Genomic DNA, 18,692 nt, shown 5'->3' on the forward strand with positions numbered 1-18,692 from the left:
GCTTTAGAAGACATGACGAGCAAAAGTTCCAAGGGCCTTCTATGTAATAAAGAAACCCCAGCCAGTTTATACCACCTCCTGTGAAACTACCATTATAATACTGCAATAGTATAGCTGCTCGGATAGTAAGTGGGGTTGTGCCTATTCTGATCATATTTCTCCAGCTCTTCTCTCCTTACATTGGTTGCCTATAGAGTGGCGGAATCAGTTTCAGATGGTGGTTATTTTACACAAACTTTTATATGCAGAGAACTGGTATGTTCCAATTTGAGGTTGGCAGGTTCACAATTATTATGCGTGCCAGACGTTATATAGTTTACACTCCCCCCCCCCCCCCCCCGAAAACAAGTTTTTGGGGTTTTTATTTTCAGTTGGCCCTTGTTTATGGAACGATCTGCCCATTGAAATAAGATCTCAGAGCGATCTGAAATTATTTCATAAGATGGTAAAGACTCACCCCTTTTTAAAAGGCATTTAAATAGTAGTTTATTTTTTGACTCATTGAGTCATTTTATTATTTAAAAGACATATTTAATCTGTTTGTGAAATTATTATGGATGAATTTGGTGTAATCCAGGCTGGATGCAATGGTAGAAGTTGTAGAATATAAAAATGTAAAAATAATCGGATCATTCAACCAATTCTTCAGTATGGGAGTAAAAGCTGGCATATACAAGATGGAACAGAATCTCAATATAAATCCTGCACCTTCAGTTCTGTTAACACACACTCTGCATCTGCAGAAATTTTCCTAACAACAAATGCAAAGCAGAGCCAAGATGTTTTCCCTTACAATATAAAAAATTGTATTCAAATATTGGTGTTACCTCAGTAACAGCAACACAAACGCCTCCACTAGCAGATACTTTGTGAAGTAACACAAAACCTTGTAAATAAGACACTTGGAAACTATATAGCAAACCTGCAATATCCCAACAGCATTAATTGCACTGAAAAAAATAACACTGGTACACCACCTATTTGAAAAACAGACCAAACCAGACTACTATGGATCCTTAAACAGAAACTAAATACTAGTAAAATACTTAATTTTGGTGACACATGCAGAGTGCAAGCAGACTGTCCCCTGATAGAGAATAAGGCATCACAAATTAGAAATGCATGCAGACAGAAACCGAAATGAAAACACCAAGAAGCCAGACAATGCATGCAGTACAACATCAGGGATATAGAAATACATTTCCATCTATATTGAGCAAAATGCAAAGATATAAGAAATGCACATTCCCACAGCTGATATATAACAGTAACTAAAAAGTGAGAGTATGGGGGCTTTTTTCTCTTTTGTTCTCTGAGCATTTAGTTTCTAATCAGATTGGCCTCCAAATCTCTTTTCCACTTTACTCTTGTCAATCTTCTAAGGACTTTTCCAAGGTCTCCTTTCCAGTTCTTCTCTCGTCTCCTTTCTTCTTCCCATATCTGTCTCTGACATAAACTTCTCCATTTCATCTCTTTTTTTCTACATTTCTCTCTTTTCCCTCTTCATCCATTCACAGCTAGATTTCACCTCTCCTCTTCCAACTCCAATTCTCAGTCTCCCTCGTCATCTCTCACCTACCTATTAGCTTTCCATCTCCAACTCTCATCCACTCTCCAGTAGTGATGTGCTTCGGGTAAATTTTTCGTGTCTGGCTTCGTTTCGGGCCCCCCCCCCCTCGTGGGTATTTAGTTTTTCCCGTGGTTCAGGGTTTTTTTTCGGGGGCCCCAATTTTTGGGTTAGTGTGCGCTCACCTGGCAGAGTTAGCACGCACTAACTCAAAAATGAATTTTTTCCAAAATTTCGGAAAAAATTAAATCATTTTTCAGTTCTCCCAAACCATTCCGAATTAGGCAATTTCATTGAAAATGCCTAATTCGGGGGAAAATGATTTCACATCCCTACTCCCCAGCTCTCCTATTTCCCCTCTTTTGCTCCTTTCCCAACTTCCTATTCTCCCTTTGCCTTTCACCCCTCCCTAATCTTCGTCTACCTTTCTCTGACTCTCATTCCCTCACCAGCCTCAGCTCCTTTTTTCTGTCTTACCACCAACTAGCTTCTGTCCCCATTCTTTCTCCTCCTTCCCGATTTCCACCCTTTCTTACCTCCTTTACAGACATGTCTCCCTCCTCTGTCTTTCACCCTCCACAGCCCCTTTCTACCCCACCCTAGACCCTCCAGGTCCATCTGTCTACTTTGCTTCACCCTTCTGCATCCAGACTCACACCCTCCGCTCATCTGAGATCCCTCTATGCATACCCCAACCCAATTGCCAAGTCCCTGAATCCACTTTGTACTCAATCTCAGAACCTACTCTCCCGCCCATTCTTTTAAGTCCATGTTTGTCCACTTCCTACCCAGTCCCGTGCTCCCCCCCCCCAATCTCTGAATTCCTGCTCCCATCCATCTAATCCCCAAGTGCCTGCAATCACCACCCCACCCCCGAGCACCCACCTAATCCCCGAGTCCCTGTCTCCTAGACTTTCTCTCTTCTTCAATTCCTTCCACAGTGCAGCTCAGATCGGAGCGATGGGGCAGCTGGATCTTGTAACTTCCATTTCCAATGCTCCCACACCATTGCTTTCTCCTCCAGTGTGGTTCAATCAGCTGTTTGAACCGCGCTTGTTCAGTACTGCTACAGAGCACTGTACGCTTCTCACAGTTTGGTGCGGTGCGGGCTGCAGGAAGAAGAGGCATAAGTTAGAAGCATCAGGCTGCTCTGCTGGACTAGGGAAGAGGGGGGTGGGTGCAATGTCTGAAACTGGGGGGGGGGGGCAAATGGTGAAGAAGTTATTTGTTTTCAGTGGAGGGAGGGGGGAGCTTGCCCCCCAGTGCAGACGTCTCTGAGACTGGTACAGAGTACTGCCATGCAGTAACAGTCAGCACATGAAAAAATTGCATAATTCCTGACTGCTGCATGTTACTCTGTTTGCCCCTTGGCATGACGGCAAACGAGTCTTTTTATTTGTATCGTCTCTAAGGCAGGCCTTTGCACAACAAGAGCTGTTTGTTGGGGAAGAGCTGACCACAGGCCTTGTCTAGCGGTCTGACCTCCATCTGCATGTGGCCTGCCTTTCTGGGTTTTCAGTCCCTTTTGGTAGATGTCAAGTTTCTAATTAGATGCAGCTAATTGAGATGTGTGTTTCTGGCAACAAATCACAGCACTGGAGATGGCCATGAATTTTATGCATGCACCTGCACACTGTCCCCTGTGTTACCGCTGAAATTATAATCAGGTATTCTGTTCCACTGTCATTCACTAAGCATTAGGAGGCAATGGGGAGTGCTTTATCTGGCCATTATAGTACGCCTGGGGTGCATAAAACACACGCTCTAAAGCCAACTGGTGTTCTGTCCAGGTGAAGCATGACCCGAAGTGTCTTAATGCTGATACGAAATGGCCTGGGTCTGATTGCTTTGTGACTATTAAAGAGTTTTCCTATGCTGTACACATTGCTTTCAGTCCAGCATTACAGCAGTTTAAAGCATAACTGTGACATCACGAACGCAGTCCTGTCAAACAGTCAGGTTGCAACTGCGGACAGTCCCCGTCTAGGTACAGCTCTCAGCCTTGATACTGGCACAAGCTGGCAGCCAATGATTTTGTTACAGCAGAGTTTTCCATAAATGGGAGATGCAGCACCTTTTTTTTTCTTTTTTTTTAATTTGCTGTGCCGCAAGGGGATTTTAGTGCCTCCCTCTTTGCCTGCTGGAGCCCCCTTAACTCTGACAGGAAAACAGAAGGGACAGTCATGAACATGTGCAAGTGGTTGACTCTCGGTGCTTAATTTGTTCTTGCAGCAGCTAATGACCAAACCTTCTGGCTGTAGGCGTATTGAGAATTCAGGTGAAGAGCAGCAAATATAAATAGGAAAAAGCTGGAATATTTTCAGTAAAGAAAAAAAAAAAAAGTTAACTTCAGAAATTGTCTCATGTAAATATATATATGTGCTGTTTGGAAGCAGTAAGAGTTCCATGGGTGCAATTACACACAGCTCCCGTCAACCTGCTTGGTGACATCGGACTCCAGAGATGGTCCAACTCGGGCAGAAGAAGTGGACAGAAAGCTGGTCAAAGACTTTCAGAAGGTGGGAAGGAAGGGGGAGGAGATAGTGGTGGGAGATTTTAACCTGCCAGATGTGGATTTGGCTAGTAGTAGAGAAATCCTGGACTGCCTTCAAGGGACTTTCCTCAGACAGACAAATGCTAATGGCACCCACAAGGGAAGGGACAATACTAAACCTGGTACATATGAATGAAGAAAGCATTTCTAATGAAAACTGTACCCTTAAAGATTTAAATATGTGTATTAGGGATGTGAATCTGTACCGGACTCGTTTCCAGTACCTATTTCGGGTAAAGACCGCGGGAAATCTTCATTCCCGTGATTCTTACCCGTTTTAATCGGCTGTGTCGTGCCGAAAAAAAACCCAAACCCTGACCCTTTAAATTTAATCCTTTCGCGTCCCCCATCCTCCTGACACCCCCCCCCCAAAAAAATTTTTAAGTGCCTGGTGGTCCAGCGGGGGACCCGGGAGCGATCTCCCGCACTCGGGCCGTCGGCTGCCACTAATCAAAATGGCGCCAATGGCCCTTTGCCCTTAGCATGTGACAGGGTATCCGTGCCATTGGCCGGCCCCTGTCACATGGTAGCAGGCCGGGAGGGTGGGGGACGCGAAAGGATTAAATTTAAAGGGTCGGGGTGGGTTTGGGGTTTATTTTTAAGTGCCCTTTCTTCCCGCCTCCCCCCCCCAAAACGATAAGAGAACCCCATGAAATTTTTCGTGGGGTTTTCCTATCAGGTTCGGGGGCCCCCCAAATTCTGATGAGTTTGAAAATATCATCCGATATTTTCAATCGTCAGAAAAACGATTCACATCCCTAATGTGTATATCTATAAGGGTGCAGCCTTGCCAGTGCTCAGTGGCATCCTATGTTCCTGGGTTCTGGTCTCTGCCTATTATGTTGCCTGTTTCTGGATTGGTCCAGCAGTGGCCTGGCCCCTGGTGCTTGGGAGAATTCAGGTTTTTCTTGAGCTGTGCTCCTGGCTGGTTCATTGCTCCAGATCCAATCTGATGCCTGACCATGATCCTGAAATTGCCTTGAGCATTTCTGGCCTGCTTGCCTGGACTTTCTGGTTGATACTTTGCTCTTATGTTTGGACTCTTATTACTCTAAGGCTCTTCTAGGTTGTCAGAACTCTAGAAAAGAGGTGAGATGGGGTTTGGTGTGGGGAAGGGGAAGGGAACAGATGCACGAGAAGCAAAACCTTTTACAGAGGAAATAATGATCTAGAACAAGAGGAAACAGTTTGAGTCTCTGGAGGGGGCAGCACTAGAAAAAATTTCCATGGAATGAACTCCCAGAGGAGATAGTGCAGACAAAAACAATAACAAAATTTTAAAAAGCATGGAATAAACACAGAAGATCCCTAATAGTGAAATGTTGAGGGGAAAGATCATGAGAGGTCTTGATCGAGAAGATGTAAGAGGTCTTGAACGAGTAGATGTGACTCGGTTATTTTCACTTTCGAATAATAGAAGGACTAGGGGGCATTCCATGAAGTTAGCAAGTAGCACATTTAAGACTAATCGGAGAAAATTCTTTTTCACTCAACGCACAATAAAGCTCTGGAATTTGTTGCCAGAGGATGTGGTTAGTGCAGTTAGTGTAGCTGGGTTCAAAAAAGGTTTGGATAAGTTCTTGGAGGAGAAGTCCATTAACTGCTGTTAATCAATTTTACTTAGGGAATAGCCACTGCTATTAATTGCATCAGTAGCATGGGATCTTCTTAGTGTTTGGGTAATTACCAGGTTCTTGTGGCCTGGTTTGGCCTCTGTTGGAAACAGGATGCTGGGCTTGATAGACCCTTGGTCTGACCCAGCATGGCAATTTCTTATGTTTTTATGTTCTTATGAAAACCAGAGATGGGCTGAAGTCTAGGACATTATGCCATGAGTAGAGTTTGACAGATTAGACGGGGCAGTTGGTTTTTATCTGCTGGCATAGTCTGACATTGATAGAAACAGGGTTGTGAGGTTGAAGTATTGCAGATAACCCACCCTGCACTCCCTTGATAGTGAAGGTAAGGGAAAGAGTTGATAAAGCTAAAACAAAAGTGTAGAAAATGGAAGCATAATCTAGCAGGCATTGGGTAGCTGTGTTGATGCCAACATGTCGATGATAGCTGGGTACTGTCCCAGTAAGTCCACAGGATCCTAGGAGGCCAGATGTCAGGCCAATAGCCTTGCTTGTTTTGGCAACTGTTTAGATTCCTAGAAAAGTCGGTGATACAAACATAGGATGGGGGTGATGAGTGTGGGATTGAGAATGGCATTTTCTATGACCATCTATCCAGGATGATAAAAAAAAAAATGTCTGCCTGTTTGTGAACGGAGGTTTCTCCTACTTTGGAACTGAGCCTCTACTTCTGAGCCACAGAGTGGCTCCCTTGACCTGAGGCTGAGCAAGCTGAAAAGGCTGACTTACCTGGCACAGGCTAGATGTGCCAGATTGTTCCTTGGGGGTTCATTACTGGGATTTTCCCAGAAGGCTGAGTGCTGAGCCTTGTCTGCATTCTCATTTTGGAGCACCTTGGAACATTCTGTCCTGGATAGAAGCTGGCAGTAATGAATTGCCTTTCTGACCTGCTTTGATGCTGTGTTAAACTGATGAGATGAAAGGAACCAGTTACCTTTTGTGTTAATCCTGTGACTAAAACCTTGCATTGAACTCTTGACAATCCCCTATTCTGTCCCTAACCTGGCAGCGTGGTTTAACCCCCAGCTCTCTGTTTCAAGATTCTGCAGCAAGAGTTAGACAATTCTGTGGCATGTTTTTTTTCAAAATTCTGCAACAATTATATGGCAAATGTACGTAATTTCATATCACTATGCAAAAAAAAACAAAAAACAATCCAATTTTTTTTTATTGAAAACCTTTCACATTGTTTTTAAACAACATTTAACCTAAAAACAAATACAAAATGTACCATGTACAAAACATCAACTGTTTATCAAGTAAAGATAATCAAGTTACAAACTTTTAACTGTAAAATGTTACTTTTGTTTTGGACTGAAAGACAGTACAACCATTCTTTTCATGTTTTCCTGAGAAAATCCTCTTCATCTTTCTGAGTATATAGTTTATGTATGCTGAAGCTGCTCTCAGCATCAGCAGAGTTTGTCATGCTGTTAATTGAAATTAATGCCATCTCTGCCAGCTGTGGGACAGGAGCAGCTGCAGACTTCCAAAATACATCCAGGCCTGTGTCAGCTGGTGTATGGTTGGCTACTTATGCCAGTGCAATAACGTCTGCATAAAGATGAACATCTTCTGAAGGAACATCGCTCCACCTAGAAGTTATACGAAATTGCTTTGGTTCGACTTAAAAAAATAAATAAATAAATAAATAGAAATCTGAGAAGCAAAATATTGGCTACTTACTCTGTCCTCTCCAACCTCATACCCTTTAGGATAGGAGGGAAGGTGGGAGTAACAGAAGAACGATTGGATTAGGGGACAGAGCGTCTTGGCTCTTACCTGGTCCAGCCTCAGCCACATCCCTTCCCTCCTGCGCCTGGGAAGAGAGGGGGCTGCAGGATGAAGCAGAGAGGTTCATTGCAGGGGGCCGAGACAGAAGACTGCTCCTTCATATGATTGAATTAGTATGGGGAAGCTTCAAGTAAATTGTGCAGAAGGTTGCAAATTATGCGACAGCAGGCTAAATTCGCGGCTTCTTCAGTCGCGGAAGCCTGGGGGCACTGGTTATAAACGTAACAGCAGTAGTACCAACAGTATCGAGGTTCGAGGAAGGCTGAGGTAACCTACACGAAGCGACCATGGTTAAAACGTGAGAATAAATGGAGCATAGTGAGGAAGGATGTCTTAGTCAACTGCCGCGCTAATTTGGATGGCGCTGTGAATTATTACAAAACTTGTTTATAAGACATGGAAGGAAACCTGGGTGTTAGATTAACTATCGGCCTTCTAAACATTGAAGAGGATGATGACAGACTTGAAATGGCCTTGCAGTGGAAGGGGTGGAAACGAGCATTATAGCTGAATTTTGCATATGTTTGGGACAGATGTAGCGGGGGTATAGTTGAGAGGTTAGGAAAAAGACCTGGGGGGGGGGGGGGGGGGGGTGGGTTGGGGGGGTCGGGGGGGAGGAGTTGGTGTTGGGTTTGTGTACGAGAAAACCAGAGGAAGAATCTCAACTGAACAGACTGGATGGGCCTTATGTGCCATTATAATATTTACTGTGTCACGCTGACCTGATGACCGTGGCCTCATGAGAGAGCCCTGTGTAAAGAGGTAATTTCATTGCATGCTGTGTACCATGGTAATCACCAGCACAACAAAAGAGTTCTCTTCCAGGCTTGCTCAAAGAATTGTGGATAAAAGGGGTCTTTTTATAAAGGCCCCCTAAGTCTTTACAACTAGATAAAAAAGGGTAAAGGTGATCCTCCCATGGGATTTCTAAAGTCAACTGTTAGATCTTGGGGTTGTTGGGTTTTTTTCTTTTTTATGAAGCTATTTAAAAATGTTTGTAGTGAATTTAGGGTTTTTGAAAAGTTCCAGATTGATAGGCATCGGAAGTAGAAGTCCCTCCACTTATTCGCAGTCAGGGCACAGCAAGGGCAGAGACACAATGCAGGGGTCCCCGTGCTGTTCTGCCCATTGTGTGCTTCAGTCCTGCTCTGGAGGGTCCACCTCTGCATGTGCCTTGTAGTCTTTGACTTGTCTGCTGAGATTGCCAACAGTGGTGGCCAATTAGTGCTGAATAGTGATGGTAATTATAGTGGTGTGAGCACTTGTCCACTGAAGGCTGAACTGAGGGCCACCAGTTCATCTCATATAGACCACATTCAGATGGTAATGACTTTCAGTGACTACCAGCACAAGGTAGATTGCATCTGTTGACCTTGAAGTGCAAGGATGCGTGTCCCTCTGTCACTTCCCTTTAGCATTCCAGTGTCTCCCCTACCTCCCCCCCCCCCCCCCCACCTACCTACAACACAAAGATATGCACATAGAGACTTTGTAATCAAATCGGGCTGAGACGGGACCCCAAGTTGAGAACAGCATGACCCATTCCTCTCTAGGACTAATGAGAGGGTTGTGACATTTTTTGGCTGTGATGATGGAGAAATTCTGACATTCATGAGTACAGTATCATTCAAACCTATGATGCAGGGCAGAATGTGACTTCCTTCATAATAAGAACGTCACCGTCAAAGCACGATGAGAGAATGCAGTGCTTCAGCAGCCATAGCCACTATCAATACATATGGTGACACGTAAGCAAACCTGATGTCCTAAACAGAGGCTCTTTGGCTTAACTCTCATCTGTGCTTTTTTTTCCATGCAGATAAGCCTGAAGTGGTCATTTCAGTAAGCTACCCACAGGGCATCACAAGAGAAGGGGAGCCACTGGAATTAACATGTACAGTTCTTGGAAAGCCCAAGTAAGTTGAATAGGTCGTGTCATTAATTTACCAGGAGAAATAATGGGGGAAGGTTACCGCATAAGAGAAACTTTGTCCTGGCTTATGGGAGGGGACACAGAGGTCCAAGAGCTGACCAGGACTCCACTGCTTTGGGTCATATGATAGGTGGAGGGAAGCTACGGGGCGCTATCCAGAGGCAGTCTGTAAAGGATCAACTCTGGTCCTCATCACTCTATCTCCAACATAGCATGCAAACTTTTTATTCAAGTATGGCATAGCAAATTCATACAAAATTATTATTTTTTTTATCATGGTCTATATGGGAGGATCACATTCATGAAAGTGCCAACTCGCTATACATTACTATTTGGATGGCATGAAATATGCTGAGTGACCAAGGGCCTGGCTTGAGTATGAAGGGGGGTGGACGGGACGGACATGTTTGTGGTGGCTGACATGCTCTCTGAAGAGTTAGCCCTGTTTCTGAAACGGGACTGAAGGCATGGGTTGACAGCTCGCTTCTCTAGCTTTCTATTGCCTTTGCTTCTGCCATCCTGCTTCAGCTGCCATGCAGCAAGGCTTTCTGACTGACTGTCAGGCAGTCCCATTAACCACCATGTGGTGGGACTAGGGCGCATGGGTAGTGGTAATATTTAGTTTAGTTAATTTACACAGTTTGACAATAGGACCATATACAATTAAACAACTGGTAAGTCCTTCCCGCTTATGTCATTTGCTTATTAGGGCGCTCCATCCTTTGACAAATGATTCCATAATGAAAGCTGACTTCTAACTGTAGGACGGCCCTTGACTGGTGCAGTAGTTCTCATGCACCAGCACTGCATACAATCTAAGGGATCTTGGCCTTACAAGTATGTTGTTCACTTTGGATTTGTATCAGATTTTTGCCTTGTCCTGCTGCAAATGCTTAGTTTAACGTAGCCATAACAAACTAAAAAGCAAATTCAGTACTAAATCGGTTTTTTTTTGGGGGGGGGTTTTTTGTGTGTTAGAGAGGCACTGAAACCCAACAAGTCAGATTGGGTGGAGGGGTAATGATCTCCTTAGTTCAAATCTTCCATTGGCACTAATTCTTCATGAGTTGGGGCAAATTAGTGGATTTCTTCAGAACTTCAGGTCTAGTGCCAGCTCAACCAGCACGACTGTGTAGTGAGCTTGGACAAGGCACTTTGCTTTCCCTGTGTGAGTCTGAGTTTTACGGCTGTGATTTCTAAAACTTTGAAATGGGTTGTTATTCCCTTACTTGGAAATGGGGTGCCTTGCAGGTGTGACGGGGATAGTCTACTGTTTCGGTAGGTTCTTCCGACTTCAATGTGCTGTGTTCTAGTAGAGAAAACCGGGTCCCTTGCAGAATGCAATATCTTCTCAGACCATCACAAGAGTTATCCAGGTCTGACACATATGTGTGCTCATGTCTTGAGGCTTCTTTTAAGATAGGGAGGCCTCACTCACTCGCACTTTCATGAGATGTTGCTCCAATCCTATCCTGGACCAAATTATATTTCGGGGAGTGTTGGTAGCCCCTACTGGATGATCCATGATCTTCTGATGTGGCATCTGTTTGGCTGCGTTGTTACCAGTCCCCACAAAGCATATGGGGACTGGTAACAGTGACTGCAAAAGCTTATATATGCCTTGGATTTTGATTACTTGTACAAAACAGCCTTCAGTATGCAGCTTTGGCATAAAACACCCTTTTTTTTTTTTTTTGTAAAGGGAATTTTGTTTTTCCACATTACAGATATTTTTGTTCATTTTTAGTGAGCTGCTGTAAGTTACTGAGCCACTGACGTTACGTAACTTCTCATACCCCAGCATGTCAACTGTATGCATGTTTATCTTTTAACCAGACTATGAGTGCTGTGATGTGATCTGCGGATCAGCGGAGCACAAATCTTTTTAAGGAAACAAATAATGCATTTCTAAGACAGAGCCTGTGACCCGCATGTACAGTACTTTGCATCCCCCCATCCTCCCACCCATGGGAGTGGTTAGCGAAACTTAACTGGCTGCACCTAGGAAGTGTTGTACCGAAACGAATCATTAAATGCTGGGGACCTCAACCAGAGGCCGTGTCTTTCACAGCAACGTGCGCACAGGCCTCTGTCATGAGCTGTGCTTGCCTTCCAAGGTCTCTCTCCTAATGAGCTATTCATCATCTGCCCCTAAGCTTCTTATTCTTTTTTTTTTTTTTTTTTTTGTAAATTTAATTAATGAGATGATTAACTCTGGGCAAGAACTGTCCTGTCTCGCTTTGGTGCCAAACTGCACCACAGAATGAAATGTGCACGACCGCCGCTCGTTTCCAGATTGTAAGCAATGCCTGCCGTCCGGTCACAGCTGCTGGGTTTGGGTGTAGGATGGGTGGGAGACGAGAGGTGGCAGCAGCGAAGCAGGGTTTGCGGAGACGTGACAGGCTGCAGCCTTTCCAAACGTCCTGAATGCCAACACCATTAAAGTCTGAGGAAGGAGCGGCTTTACTCCAGATGCTGAGTGAAGCCAGTCATTCCTGGGGTTTGGGGTTTTTTTTGGGGGGGGGGGGGGGGGGGGGGGGGTTGTTAACATTTGGAATTTGCCCTTTAGCTACATCCCCCAATTCAAATCTGGTTCTCAGACTACCCACAATGAATATTCATGAGAGCCTATTCATGCATTTGGTAGACTCTTAAGTTATCAGGTTGATTTGCATATTTGGTTTAAACCCTGTAACCTGGACCTGCCTGGATGTGTCGAGATAAGAGTTTGAAAAACTCTGCACTGATTGACGTACCATTATCAGACTTTGCATACCACTGTCTTCTTAAGTAGATCTCCTGTCTTCCCTAAAAAAAAAATGGGGGGATCCAGACACAAGTGGTCTTTCCAAGGCTCATTTGAGGAGGTATTTGGGATCTGTATAGTGGGGCAAGGGTAGTAGCATGGTCTACAGCTGAAGGAAGGCATTCAGTCATTTTTACTGGGAGTTAAACATTTAAGAATACTTACCTATGTCCCTGCTCTTCCTGACATTTTTCTGGTAGGAGTGGTGGATGATCTTGGTCCCATGGCTCTAATAAGCTGTATTCTTTTGGCGTTTCTGGATACCTGGTTGACCAGCCCCATCATGCCTTACTGCAAAATGTAAAATGCAGACTTAAAAAATGTAAACCACTATGTTTGGAGGACAAAGGGAATAAATGGCCTTAGTAAAATGGGAGAGACGTGCTGTTTTGTGTGTGTGTGAGGTGGTTGGGGGCATGCTTCAGTGTGGTACACTTGAATACAGCCTGGAGCTGATGTTGATGGCATGCTTCCATAGCAGCAGACTTGTGCATGCCAGCAGATTGTGTTGCACGGTACTTTAGCTCTAAAATTAATACAGCTTCAGTCAATTTTTGCTCCTGACAAACAAGAGGCCAGCAAATCCCATAATAGAGTTGGATGGGAGCTCAAAACAGAGCCAAACAAATCTGATATAGTCCTATTGGTCCTTGATTAAAACGTCCTAAAGGACTACCGAGAAGTTTGGTTCTTGCTCACAAGTTTGAATCAGCTCAAGAGTGGTTGCAAGAGAAAAAAGTTCCATCCTACAGTCGTCAGGTAGCCCAGGCAAAATGAGACCATTGGGCTTCAGTGTCCACATCACAAGGACAAATGAAATAGCCTTCCCTTGCTGATAATTTTGGAAGAGGGCCGGAGTCAGAGGGGCACATCCAATGGCCTTTGAAAGCTCTTAAGAGGGAGAGAAGAGTCGTCATCCATTGGAATGACTCGGAGTCGGGGAATCTGTAGAAGGCAGAGAGTAGAAAAAAGAAATTTTATTTTTTATTAAGATGGAGACTTGCTTTTTATTTAAAAGTCAATCATAGGTGCCTCTGGTTGGGCAAGCAGGAAGTAGCGCTCCCTGGTGATGGCTGCAGCAGAACAGGAGTTTGAAACACGTTGTTGTTGGCAGTTTGTGGAGAAATGAAGTTGGCGACCAGGGCAGAGGGGAGGGAAACAAAGCCCTCAATGAATCAGGGCCTTAGAGGTCCGTTAGGATGCGTGACTCCCAATTCACCACCTCTTGTGCTAGAAGATGGAACCATAAGCTAAATCCCCCCCCCCCCCCCGGGCAGGGTGAGCGGCTGCTGTGGGGCTAACTGCTGTTCCATTTTGTTGCTGTCTTGCTTCTCCTCTCCCCGCAGACCCGACAGGATAAGGTGGACGAGACTAGACGACGTCCTGCCGGCCCACGCCATGGTGTCTGGCATCAAGCTGCTTATCAACAACCTAAACAAAACCGATAACGGCACATACCGGTGCAGCGCCTCGAATGCGGTGGGCGCCTCGCACGCTGACTACAAGCTCTACGTATACGGTACGTGAGAGAAACGCGATCGTTGCCTAACTAGTGACTGCAACACCCAATTGCTCGTCAGTGTTATCCTCAAAAATAACACTTTTTAAAAAAGATTTTTTTGGGGGGGGGGGGGGGGGGGAGGAGGAGGAAGAGTTTTTTTACGTTTCCCTGCAGGAATACTTGGACTAGGACAACATCTCCTCATCATAGAACGCTGTTTGGAAGGCACCTTTTTTTTTTTTGCTTTTTCTTTCTTTCTTTCTTATCTTTCTTTATTTCACATCTCTCCTCACTCAGCGCTGGCTTCATTGTGTCTCTCTCTCTCTCTCTAGCACCCAGCGGGTGACATCCCACCGGAAATGACCTGCATCACACTCTATGAAGGTGATGGGGTCTGGGTTCGATGGCTGACCTCTGGCTTTCAGTAGCTTTTTCTTTCCCATGGCTTACAGATCAACAGAACGTAACGTTTTTGGGGGGATGTTGATTCTTTTGCTACCCATCAAAGTTCCCGTTGGTTTTTTTTTTTGTTGTTTTTTTTCCAGGAGTTTGGTTCTGCTTTACAAGCCCTGTTGCCTTTGCACAGAATATTACTTGGCACGAGACGGGCTATCCTGGGTCAGTTTTCGCAGGCTATTCCTATGTTCCCAGCCATAAGCCCTTAGGTTCTGATCCCATGAGATCTCGGGTCGGCACAGTATTTGGATAGGAGGCCTCTGAAGAGCTCCGGAAGTCGTTTTGGTGGCTCAGTGGGATGCACTCTTCCTTCCGACCCAGTATCTCAGCATGGTGTTAGGTGGCACTTCTCCCTCTGAGTTAGGACTGACCCAATCTGCCTGCATAGTGTTAGGGAGCACAGTTCCCAGGGCACTTTTGGCAAGGGTAGAAATATTGAAATCCCACTTCTGTGCCTGAACTTACTTAACTGTACATTGCTTTGGGAAAACTGCGGTTTCAGATGACAATTTTTAAAAGCTTTTACCTGAGTAACTGAGCTGCAAAGTAGTTACAAAGTGTGCAGGTACCAAAGCACCCATGGGTGCCAGCCAGCCCTCAGCAAAGGGAAACTCTGCAGGTTTACGAGATGCCCCCGGCAGTGTCATTACTGCCCCCTTAATGCACTCATGATAATATACCACTTTTAGCTTTCATAAATACCCACAAATTCATATGGGCTTTTTTTTTTTTCTCCCATTTTGGAAGGTTTTTTAAATCCAAAAATCAGTTTGTTTGTTTGTTTGTGTTTGTTTCATTACCTTTACCAAAATGAAATAAACATTTCAAATACCCAAAAAATGAAAAAAAGCTAGAGAGCTCCTAGTAGCCTGCCCCTCCCCTACCCCCAAATGATGCCTGGGCTGGTAACCACCCCTGGACCCCCACTCACCCCATCGGTGGGGGTCTGCTGCACATTAAAAGAGGCAGGAGGAGATGCCCACACACCTTCTGCCCCCTTGATGCTCTGTTCAAAATTGCCAGCTTCATTGCGCCAGCCAGCCCTGAGCCGGGTGCCGTTTTAAATAGGCTGTGGCGCCCATCTCTGGTCCAACCGGAACTATTTTGAAAACAGTACTTGAAGGGGCAGGAGGCGAGTGTGCATCTCTCTTACCCTTTTTACGTTGCCGTGGATCACCCACAGGAGGGGGGGGGGGTAAGTGGGGGCCAGGGTGGTTCCTGGTTCCAGGAGCTTTCAGACAGGGAGGGGTTGGGGGAGGCTCCGGGGCGGGCTGTGGCCCACGGAGGGATTTGGTGGGGGGAGGGGATTTTCAAAACCAATGAAATTTCATTGGATTTTCTTTGGTTACGTTTTGAAAATGTAACGAAATGAATGCACATCCCTAATAAATGCGTAGAACAAAGATCCCCTTGCCCTCGGTTTTCTGCACATGACCGAACTTTGAAAGACTTTTAAACACAGGTCTTGCAGGCGTTTTTATATCTTCTTCCGAACTTCTTCCAGACAGGTTTGGGAAACACGATGTCAGCATTGTTCAAGTTAAATGAATTTTCAAATAGCAATTGAAAATAGGAAATTCTTCTTCTTTTGCACTTTGAATGAATTTTCTGAGAATTTGATAGAAAAACACTACAGGAAATGCACTTTTATTTTTTTACTGATGCCTATCTATGAAACACACAAAAGTTGATTAGAAATAATCTAGAATTTAATCCCATCTTTAGTTTAGTTATATCACCTTTCAGAAAAAAACAAAGCAGTTTACAATAAAATACCTTATTATACAACACAAAACAAAACAAAATATAAAATAAAATGCATAATCAAAATTAAGCATCATAAAAAAGCAACTTGGTAAATAACAATATAGCTCAAGGTGACTTATAGCTTTATTAATATTCAAGTAGGATAAGTCCTTGCCCCAAAGAGCCTAGTGGGTATTTTAATGGCAACTGGAGATAAAATGACTTGCCCAAGATCTCAAAGAGCATCAATGGGGAAGCTGGATTTGAACCTTGGTTTCCCTTGTACTCAGTAGCAAAACAAGACTGCCCCGACCATCTCACACTGTTCAATCTAAGGTCAGAAAACCACAATACTATTCGAAATGAACAGTTTTGATACATTCAATCTATATATATATATATATATTGGAGGAATATTGAAGTGGACACTTGGTTACATTGGAGGAATAGAACTGCAGCATGGCGGTATCATGATGGCAATGGTCGATGGAAGGTAACTGCAGACTGTGAAAAGCAAATTGGGAGCCACAGCATCGGGAAAGAGTTTCGTAGAACATGTAAGATCATTGAAATATTCAACGATTAGGCATCGTGGTCTATAGCCACTATTTCAGTCTCTGGAGAGTGGAAAATTGACCTCACGATTGTTTACGGCACAATTCTGAGTGTAGCGGACAGTTCTGGTTTTGGAAATATGATTGTCGTACTCTAAAGGTTAAGTATCAGCCAGTTTGTAACTATTTAATAACTGCCAAAGTTTTTCTAATGATAAAACTAAGGATCTCCTATAACCATTGCCAGGGCCGCCATCAGGAATTTTGAGGCCCCATACTGTCTGACGCGGCGGTGACGTCACAGCCGCGTCAGACAGTGAACGCTGGCAGGACAGAGCGCGCAGACGAGTCTCTGTCTGCGGTGCTCTGTAAATCAATGCTATGCGTGTCTAAAAGACACGCATAGCATTGATTCTCTCCCTTCTCTGGGGCCCGCACCCAGGGCCGGCTCCAGGTTTCAGTAGGCCCCTGGGCGACAGACTGTCGGAGAGAGCCTCAGTGGGCCTCTTTGCCATGAACTAATACATCCCCCAAGCGCACCTGCCGCCTGGCGGCTGCGGGCCCCCATATGTGGCAGTAGATCCTGGGGCCCCATACTGCAGGCCCAAGAATACTGCCCTGATGGCGGCCCTGACCATTGCCCACATGCTGGTATTAGCAGCACATAGGAAGATTATTGTTACATTCATTTATTGGAAGTATAATGTATTGAATGAATGAGGTGGTTGCGTGGTGTGAATGTTAGGGATTTTGTATTTTTTTTTATGTATTGGGATAGTGTAAGAAATGAATGAATCTAGTGAATTCTTGGTCTCAATTGAATTTTGCTATAACAGTTTTAACAAAATAATTTTTGAAATGTGATGCATGGTGTGATGTTAGGAATACACTAGATATATTAACGTTTGTATTTAAATTTATAGATTGCATTTATTGAAACTGTTCATTTCGTATAGCATTGTGCTTTTCTTCCCTGGTTCTCAGCCCATCATTGGCTAGGCCACTCCCTCTTCAAATTCCTAGGACATAAAATTCTCCTGACCTGGGGCAACATACAGAATTACATTTTGTACTATTTTTTCCTGTATGGTGCTAACACTGCACCAATCTGTTTGGTCCATTTATCTTTTCTTCTGAATAAACCCAGATAGAGGCTGGGCTACAAATGATTAATTAAAGCCAAAATATATTCTACGAAGGAATAAGTCTCACAATACCGCCCCATGCTTCACCATGACTTAGTATACAGAAAAGTACGTCCCAGATCTTTCCTGCATCTCTCCTCACGCTACGCTGAACTTAAGACCAGCATCCTACTTATTCTCTGGTCTTATTTACAATGTGGCACAGGTGAGTGCAAGTAATTTAGCCAGAAGTCTGTTGTAAAACTAGGACCGCCTGACTGTAATCGCCAAGTTTGTATTGGCAGCTTGCACGTCTAAAGATTGGCCCAACGCACGGTGTGGAAGGTTGGAGAGGCGAGCAGGCATCTGTCTTTATACAGCACATGCCTAATACGGAAAACCGTGCAAATGGAGCAAATTAAATCCCTGGGCAAGAGCCTGAGACTGTCACTCAGCCACTCATAGAAGAAATGATAGATATTCTTGACACAACTTTGAGAGAGAGAGAGAGAGAGAGAGGTTGCCTAGAATTATGGATGTGATGGTGTAAGTCATGCTAAACTCAGCAAAACGTCTGACATGACCAAGATGAGCCAGACCGCAACTAGTGTGATCTTTCACATGCTTCCCAGCTGTTCTTGCGGACAGCTGGACTCCATATTATGCATTGCTACAGCTTTATTATGATAAAGAATAAGGGCGTCTTGGGGACGCCTGCTTTCCTCTCTGATCTGTGCATACTGACGATCCAGGCGTAGGGGAGGAGGGAGTTTGGCAAAAGCAAGCTAATCCCAGGGCTATGGCCAAACTCCAACACATGTTGCACAGTCTGCCCAAAGATGTTTGAATCCCCTACCGAAAGTCTCCCTCTCCCCTCCCCCTACACAGCGTGGTAGAGGTGAGCTTGAATGGCAGGAGGAGCTTGTATCCAATAGTAAGCAGTGGGAGTGAAGGGGGGAAGGTGCGCGGCCCCTCCTGCCTCTACAGAGGATCTTGTGTGCTCAGTTCCCAAGTGACACC

At 44.6% G+C, this 18,692-nt stretch overlaps 1 protein-coding gene across 7 annotated transcripts in view; it reads left to right on the top strand.

Moving 5' to 3' along the window:
• The window catches only part of CADM1 (cell adhesion molecule 1), a 564,860-nt gene that overhangs the window by 492,337 nt on the left and 53,831 nt on the right, over positions 1–18,692 (top strand). For all 7 annotated transcript variants that reach the window (XM_029572377.1, XM_029572372.1, XM_029572371.1 and 4 more), the window contains 2 exons: positions 9,372–9,468; positions 13,638–13,810. In XM_029572377.1, the coding sequence (XP_029428237.1) occupies positions 9,372–9,468; positions 13,638–13,810 (270 nt within the window). The remainder of the gene's footprint in view (positions 1–9,371; positions 9,469–13,637; positions 13,811–18,692) is intronic.

This window comes from Rhinatrema bivittatum, chromosome 12 (assembly GCF_901001135.1).
Source record: "Rhinatrema bivittatum chromosome 12, aRhiBiv1.1, whole genome shotgun sequence".
In the NCBI taxonomy this organism is placed as follows: Eukaryota; Metazoa; Chordata; class Amphibia; order Gymnophiona; family Rhinatrematidae; genus Rhinatrema; species Rhinatrema bivittatum.